Source organism: Montipora capricornis, chromosome 10, assembly GCF_036669925.1.
Source record: "Montipora capricornis isolate CH-2021 chromosome 10, ASM3666992v2, whole genome shotgun sequence".
Taxonomy (NCBI): Eukaryota; Metazoa; Cnidaria; class Anthozoa; order Scleractinia; family Acroporidae; genus Montipora; species Montipora capricornis.
Genome location: NC_090892.1, coordinates 49,480,222 through 49,487,721, shown reverse-complemented (window position 1 = coordinate 49,487,721; position 7,500 = coordinate 49,480,222). Strand labels below are relative to the sequence as shown.

Below are 7,500 nucleotides of genomic sequence, written 5' to 3'. Positions count from 1 at the left end.
GGTGAAATGTATTTGTTAATTGTGACTTTCATCTGTTATAGTGTGGAATTTTAAATTGTGATTAATAAATTATAGGAAGTTTAATTAATCTACCAACCATTGTGCGAGTACCTCGGCAGCACGTTCATTATCTCTCGTTTTGCGCGCTCATCACGCTATCACTGCCGTTTAACAAAAACAACAGTCACAATAATAATAATAATAATAATAATTATAATAATAATGAGATTGATGATGATTATGATTATGATAAAATACATAATAAATGTAAAGGCTTCCGTTTTACAATTACCAATGGGGCTTCTGTTGTCAAACATTGGCAACAACTTTTGTTTATTAGAACCCACAAATGACCAGTTCCCAACGTCAGTGGCTTCATAGCTCAGTTGGTTAGAGCGTCGCACCGGAATCGCGAGGTCACGGGTTCAAACCCCGTTGAAGTCCTGAATTTTTCAGACTTCTCTACGCAATTGCAAAAATTGCGCTCATAACTGCGAAGATCATAGCTTCACTTGATTTCATATCCGCAGTTCATATATGATTCATTTCATATATACCATTTCATCATTGATTCATTCCTCACGGGACCATTAGAACCCACAAATGACCAGTTCCCAACGTCAGTGGCTTCATAGCTCAGTTGGTTAGAGCGTCGCACCGGAATCGCGAGGTCACGGGTTCAAACCCCGTTGAAATCCTGAATTTCTCAGACTTCTCTACGCAATTGCAAAAATTGCGCTCATAACTGCGAAGATCATAGCTTCACTTAACTTTTGTTTTACAGAGATTGCGAAGAAGATCCGGAAGCCCATGATTCATGGACTTCGAGGTTTGAAACTACCGCCTCTGACAAAATTTTTGAAACACTTTGCAATACCTTGCCGTCCCACGATGTTGTTTTACGAAATGGACTCAGAAACTCGCGTGCAAACAACATTGTGAGGGGGAGAGTGAGCCGCGAAAGCTTGAGATCGGTATATTCGTGTAGTGTTCCAAGGAATTTTGTCACAGCCCGTAGCTACATGTTGACTGAAACGGCACGAGGATCTGCTTGTGAGAATGTGCGCTATTTGGAAGTTCACCTAGCCTCCCTTTCCAAGCGAATCGAAAGCGCGAAATCTTTGTGATAGTGTTTAGCCTACCATAGCAAATGAGTACAAACTCACTTTTTCATTTTTATATTTACTTGAGCTGACGTAACAGTCGACATATGATCCAAGGATGCCATAAGATTAGGATGTTCTTCTTTTTCCAAATTAAAACTGACATTTTGGAAAATTTGACAACTGTAAGTTTTCTGCTTGAGAACGCTCTCAGGTATTTCTTTCTATTTTTTTAAGCTTAGTTTTAAAACTAAGTGGTCATACGACTAGGTAGTAAAAAAAAAAATAGAATGGAAAAAGTCAGTTAGATGATTTGCATCGCGGGCAACTTTTGACCAAAAATTCATTTCGAATATATTATAAACGCGTCCGTTGAAAAAAAATTAAACAAATTTGATTGTTAACATCATTTCCTGTTAAGGAAAGTTTACTTTTTCGGTGGAGTGCAGTTTCCCCCTTTAAAAGGACAGATTTTGCTACGCAGGCGTAAATTTCATTTTCCAGTTACGTCATAAATGATAACTTAATTTCAATCTGTTTTTAGTCGATCATTTTCTGTTTATCTATTGCTATATATAGATAGTGTAGCGTAATTAATTTTTTTTCCACGGAAAGACTTCTCAGCGTACGCTTTGTCATTAACGAATCATTTAAGTATTGCGACGACGGACTAAGCAGCAAAGCAAAACAGAGAGAGCACTGACCAAGATGTAGACTGCCTCCACTGATGTACTTTTGGCTCAGACAATTGTCTTCAAGTCATGATATTGTCACATGTATTGTCATATTTATAATATAATATAGTATAATATATTCTATTATATTATATGGTCACACAGTCTGTGACCCGCGTAAGGTGGTGTCACAGCGTTTTGTGTTTTCCCGTGTTATCTGTTCCCCCGAACACTGGGCACTAGTGCTGTGTGTTTCCCCCTTCGCCAGTATTATAGCAGAATAATAGTACAGAAAGTATCCTAAACATGCATAAAAACTAACCTTAGGCCTAAAAACTTTTGTTTAGGCCTAAGGTTAGCTTTTATGCATCAGTGTTTAGGCGAAGGGGGAACGCACAGCACTAGTGTTCGGGGGAACAGATAACACGAAGGAACATAAAACGCTGTGACAGCGGATTATAAAGAGAAAGAGTCAGCTACTTGTATCCTCTTGTAGTTATTATAATCGCAATGGACCTTTCACTTTTATTATTCATGTATACACTGGTATTTGCTTTATTTTTAAACATTAAGGACTTAAAGTAAAACGGCAAAGTCGGCGGCGGGAACGTCACATGAAGACGCACCTACGCGTTTCTCGGTCATTCCAAGTTGTTCACAATGGACATTGTGTATCAACTATCCGGGGAATTCAACTGGTATGAGACGTAAACGTTTCAAGAAAACGCTGCGAGCAACCCTTCGATCCTTTGAACGAGCCGCCGTCCAGCCCCACGGTCGTCTAAACTAAACGAGTCAGTAAACATATTTTGGTGCTTTCGCATGCGTTTGACAAAATAACTTCTGCGTTGCGTTGATGGCCTGTGAGGTAACACACATCGTAATTCTTTGACGTGGTTCTAGGGCGTACTTTTGTCGGAGTTTGTTGTGATAAATTTCAAGCTTCACTCGTTTTAGAGCCCCACGCCCAGCGTTGTAGAAACGCTCATTGTGAGCTGAAGGTTTTCCCGCGAAAGAAGACGACTTGATGTCAAATGCATCACGTGGGGCGTGACGTAGTTCGCGCATGCTCGATGGAAAATCGAACGGTTGTTCGCAGTGATTTCTCTCAAACAATGTGCGCGCAGGGTAGGTTTACACATCCTCCACCTTGATCATATGATCATCGTTGTTTTACAAATTAGAAGAGAAAAAGGGACTGACAAACAATGCATGCTCATCTTTTCTTGCGTGTTATGACTATTATCTAATATTATTATAAATATACAGGTGATTACACAAAATCGCGCGCTCTCATTGGCTCGCTATCTCGGATTATCAGCCGATAATCACCTCGACGGACAAAATGGCTGCCAGTAGTCGTTTTGCTTCTGTAAGTGAAGATAATTTCGCGTTGAAAATTTTTTTTTCTCTTTTTTGAAATAATCACCTGTGTATTTATAGTAAAACAATTATTTGCCTCAGGCTCAGTGATTATTCGCCTTCGGCGAATAATTGTTAAATCTAATTCCTCCTTTTTCTCGGTGTCACATGATGACGGAGGCAGAAACAAGCTATCTGGGTAAATTTAGTGGCATTTGACAATTTTAGTTATTTCTTGTCGTATGTGGTCGTTTCCCCTGTAATATAGAACAGGGTTAATGCCAGAGCATAGAGTAGCGATAGGGAAATAAAGAGGTTCCGCGAGGCCGGAGAGTTGTATGTCAGTAATTGCGGACAAAACTACTAAAACGCTCACAGGAATGATACTGATACCCAGCAGGGCTACAACATGGCGAGTAACCACAACCAGCTGGCGTTCAATGGCACTTATTAGATTCGGGACCTGTGCACTACCTTCGTTCATGTTTGCAACTGCATTGTTATGTCTGCGAAGCACAACAAGTGACGACACCTGGAAACCGATAACCAGGAGAGCAATCGGCCCAATATAAAGAGCCTCAAATAACTCGATCGCCCGGCGAGGAAAGATTTCTACCTGCTTTAGAACTACTATTGATAATGAAATAACCCAAACTGCGCAACAAGCAGAGATCGTGTGCCGCTTGTTTACATGGACTTTGTACCACAATGGCCTGGAAACTGCCAAGTACCGATCCACGCTCATGACACCCAGGGTTCCCACCGTTGAGAATAAACAAAGAAAGAAAGCGGACACCATAACTGGATTGTCCCAGTCACTACGATTGGAACAGGCTTGACCAGATATTAATTCAGCCACTCTAAAACTGAGGTATAACGGGACAACCAAACCCGCCCAAATCAGGTCAGTCAAGGTCAAACTACAGAGCGTGAACAGCCCTGCGTTGATATGAAGCCTACCCCTGAGAATTACAAACAGGACTGACCCGTTTGACAAGAAACACCAGAGCCCCAGCAAGCCTGTTATGGGAGTGAAAATAAAATTCGAGTAATAAAAGTAATTCAGCTGAAACGTTTCCGAAATTGTTTCTGTAACAAGGCATGGCCTCTCTGTGATTTCCGCTGAGTGATCTGTGAAAGTGTTTAACGTGTTATTGGTGGTCGCGTTCATGGTACACTGGAAAACAAAAAGAAGAGCGTAGAATTACTCATTGACTAGTTTTCATGGTCTGATTTTTAGGAAGACAATTATCTTTCCGCTTAATTGTAGCTTAGTGGTAGAGCGTCCGATTTAGTAAGCGAAAGCTCTTAGTATCACTTACAAATGAAGAAGATCCTTATACCTTTGTTGTCCCCACTGAGTGGCAACAACTAATGTTAATGATCTTCAAAGTGCAGCGAATGAATCACGTGACCACGAGAATTCAGCGTTTTTCTATCTTTTCCATTCAGATAATAGTAGATTAAAACTGACAGAGAGATGCACACGAAAACATTGCTTTCTTGGCCAACAAGGATATGTGTTTTATTTCGTTTCGTAATTGTAAAGGGCATTATTTGGACCGTAACTAAAACGGATGTGATGGATTGAGCGAGGGAAATGAATCCCATTGTAGCCGTTGGAAAGCCAACGAGCTAAACGTCATCAAGGACTGCCTCTTCATGATCAACTAACTAAACATTGCCCCAGGGACATGATGTTAGCTAATAATTTTTGGCGCTTCAGGTGATGGCAATTGGGGCTTCAAGAATATTACGAAATGCTAAATGTTTTCAGCATTTTTGTTAACTCACCTGATCAGGAAGGGATAGATTTTGGTCAGATTGCAAACCAGTCAACACAACCTGCAGTTACCACTTCCTTCGGGTGATTTTTTGTAATAATTGTGATTATCTTCCACAACATGAACGCGTTCTTCGCTATGCGAGTTTACGGAGGTGTAGATGTGAACCTTGGCTAGATTAAAAACAAAACATACAATATGTGTGTCAACTCGACTTCGGATACTGCCAAGAAGGTCAGTTTAGACAAGTAGATTATTTGAAGGACACCCAGGACCAGTTGACAAACATGTTTAATTAACTTTCCATTTTGTCCAGATTTCTACAGCGTCAAAAATTAAGGGAAAAAGATCAAACATTTGGTGTAATTTAAGTGAATGAGGTTGATTTAATTTCTAGATATAGTTTCCCAGCTAGTGCTGTAACGCATAATCTGTGGTGAAAAAGAAAGTTTCAAAACGTGGCCGCGCTCGAAGTCCCTTCTTCTTTTTAATTAATTCTGAAGAATACCCGGCCACTATTTGTAGCGCGGCGGCATCCTTTGAAGAACAATGCATTGTACCAGATCAATACTTTTTAAGGAGCACCTCTAGTGTGGGTCTCTCTTTCTCAAAGTTATCTTTAAAAAAAAATAGATTTGATTGATATCAAGCTGGAGTTTGTTCGTTCTCTATTTTGTTGGGGTTCTCGGAATTCCCATCCTTTCAAAACCAACATACGAGTTGATCCGCAGAGTTTACGTAATTGACGCTTTAAATAAAGCTGTTTATTTTCAGAACCTACTGTGGCACAAGATATTGCTCAAAAACTGACTGTACGCGCAGCCCAAAACGTGCTGGAGATGGAAATCAAACATACATTACTGCTAGATCTGCTTGACTAACGAAAATTTCACCCTTCTCGATCGACAAGAAAATAAAGGATGTTGGTTCAGTTGGGTTGTACTGGCTTGGACTACCGACATACACTTTTACGGACAGACTCTAAGATTTCAAGACCAACTATGCTCATTGCACATTTAGTTTTCATGATCGTGACTTCATTCAAGGCTTAAAAAAAAACTTGTGCTAGCCGCCAGATTTTTTTAGCGACCGAACTAGTAGTAGATATTTATTTTGTATTTGGTGCTTATGAACACTCTTACTCTCTTCTGAAATATTACGTAAGTACAATTCGTAGTGAACTTCTTATTTTGAGAAATTTAATAGGACTTACCAGTGAGAAATTGCCAGAGGACGAAAGTGAAGTCATTTCTTGCCGTCCGGTAAATGAATTTCTTGTACATTAGAGAAACTTTAGACCAAATTAATGAATCGATGAATAGAGTAACGTCTTTAAAAGGATTTTTAGAACGTCAGACATTTTCTGTATTGTTATTCCACAGCCGTCCAATCAAGCGCCACCTTATTAAGCTGATGGTCTTATTGTCCAGGAAAAACAGTGGATGTTCACATCTGTGGCCCCTCAAAACATCAAAACAACATTTGGACCACTTCACTTGCCCAAAAAAATTGAGTTCGTGCTCAGAAAAAAGGTTCCCTGTTCAGTTATCAAAAATATTTAATAAAATTTGTTGACGTGGCTTACTGGAAAAACAAAAGCTGAACTAACTGGCCGAATCCCTAAGTGAGCAAACTACAGGAAAAATTTAACGATTTTCAATGAGCTGCGGACGATTTGAATATACACAGAACTCGTTCAAATCTTCCAGGTTAAATAATTTTTTTTTAAATTAAAAAGAAGGAAATTGAGCGATGTTTAAATTATCATGAAGTTTGGTAAAAACGTAAACGAATGAGGGGTCAATTAATCTAGTACGGGTGTGAACCTGAGAATTGACAATTGAGAACGCTGAAGATCATTGGAACACAAAAACCCTCAGTGCTGAAAACGAGTGGCAATAGCACCGAGTCTCAGACTAGAAATCAGTAACATTCTTGGTTTTTATTCACGTGGATTCAAGGATTCAATAAAAAATAAGGTCGCTTAAAACACTCAGGGTAAGTAAGACAGAGAGAGGTCTTGATCTGTGAAATTCTATTGAGAGAATTAAAATCTCTTCCTCTACCTCAATAGTTCGAAGACGGCTGTTTCGTAATTTACAGACCACGCGGGGCATACAGTAAACTAGCGAACAAAAAAAAGCTACGATATGCAACTTTTAGTGAGGCGTGAGAAAACGAGGTTAGCATAACATTTATCGTATATCTACCGTAGGTCTTTAAATAGTGACAAAAACATACTTTACGCTCCGCTGAATTGGCCAATCATGGCGCGCGTAGCACCTGATAGATATACCGCGAAGTGCGATCAATGTGAATGCGTTAGACGTTTGAACGTTTCTTGGAGACAATTCACAACTAAATGTAAGCAGTAGGTATAATTTAATGTTACTTTAAGGACCCCATAGGTCTCGATGTTTTTCCTAGTTTTAATACTTTTAAAAATTTATTCGCATACTAACAAACCTAAATGGTGTAGATTACAGTTCACATAACTGTTCACAAAGCAGCAAAGTGGACAATCCCTGTTGACTCTTGAAAGTTATCCGACACCAGACATTCACGGCACTTACAAAC

General features: G+C 39.5%; 2 protein-coding genes across 4 annotated transcripts in view; one reads left to right on the top strand and one right to left on the bottom strand.

Moving 5' to 3' along the window:
• LOC138019773 (uncharacterized) overlaps positions 1-88 on the top strand; it is a 56,343-nt gene extending 56,255 nt beyond the window's left edge. For all 3 annotated transcript variants that reach the window (XM_068866649.1, XM_068866648.1, XM_068866650.1), the window contains one exon: positions 1-88. This exon is cut by the window's left edge and continues 911 nt beyond it. The gene's annotated coding sequence lies outside the window, so the exon portion shown is untranslated.
• A 3,085-nt stretch (positions 89-3,173) lies between these two features.
• On the bottom strand, positions 3,174-5,216 carry LOC138022018 (cannabinoid receptor 1-like). Its single transcript, XM_068869044.1, has 2 exons — positions 4,934-5,216; positions 3,174-4,316 (listed from the first exon to the last, which is right to left on the bottom strand). The coding sequence occupies exon 2, from the start codon at positions 4,308-4,310 to the stop codon at positions 3,345-3,347; it is 966 nt and encodes a 321-aa protein (XP_068725145.1). The 5' UTR covers positions 4,311-4,316; positions 4,934-5,216; the 3' UTR covers positions 3,174-3,344.
• Positions 5,217-7,500: the final 2,284 nt, after the last annotated feature.

Excerpts from the sequence above, each read along its gene's own strand:
- LOC138022018 (XM_068869044.1), bottom strand. The coding sequence starts at position 4,310 with ATGAACGCGACCACCAATAACACGTTAAACACTTTCACAGATCACTCA.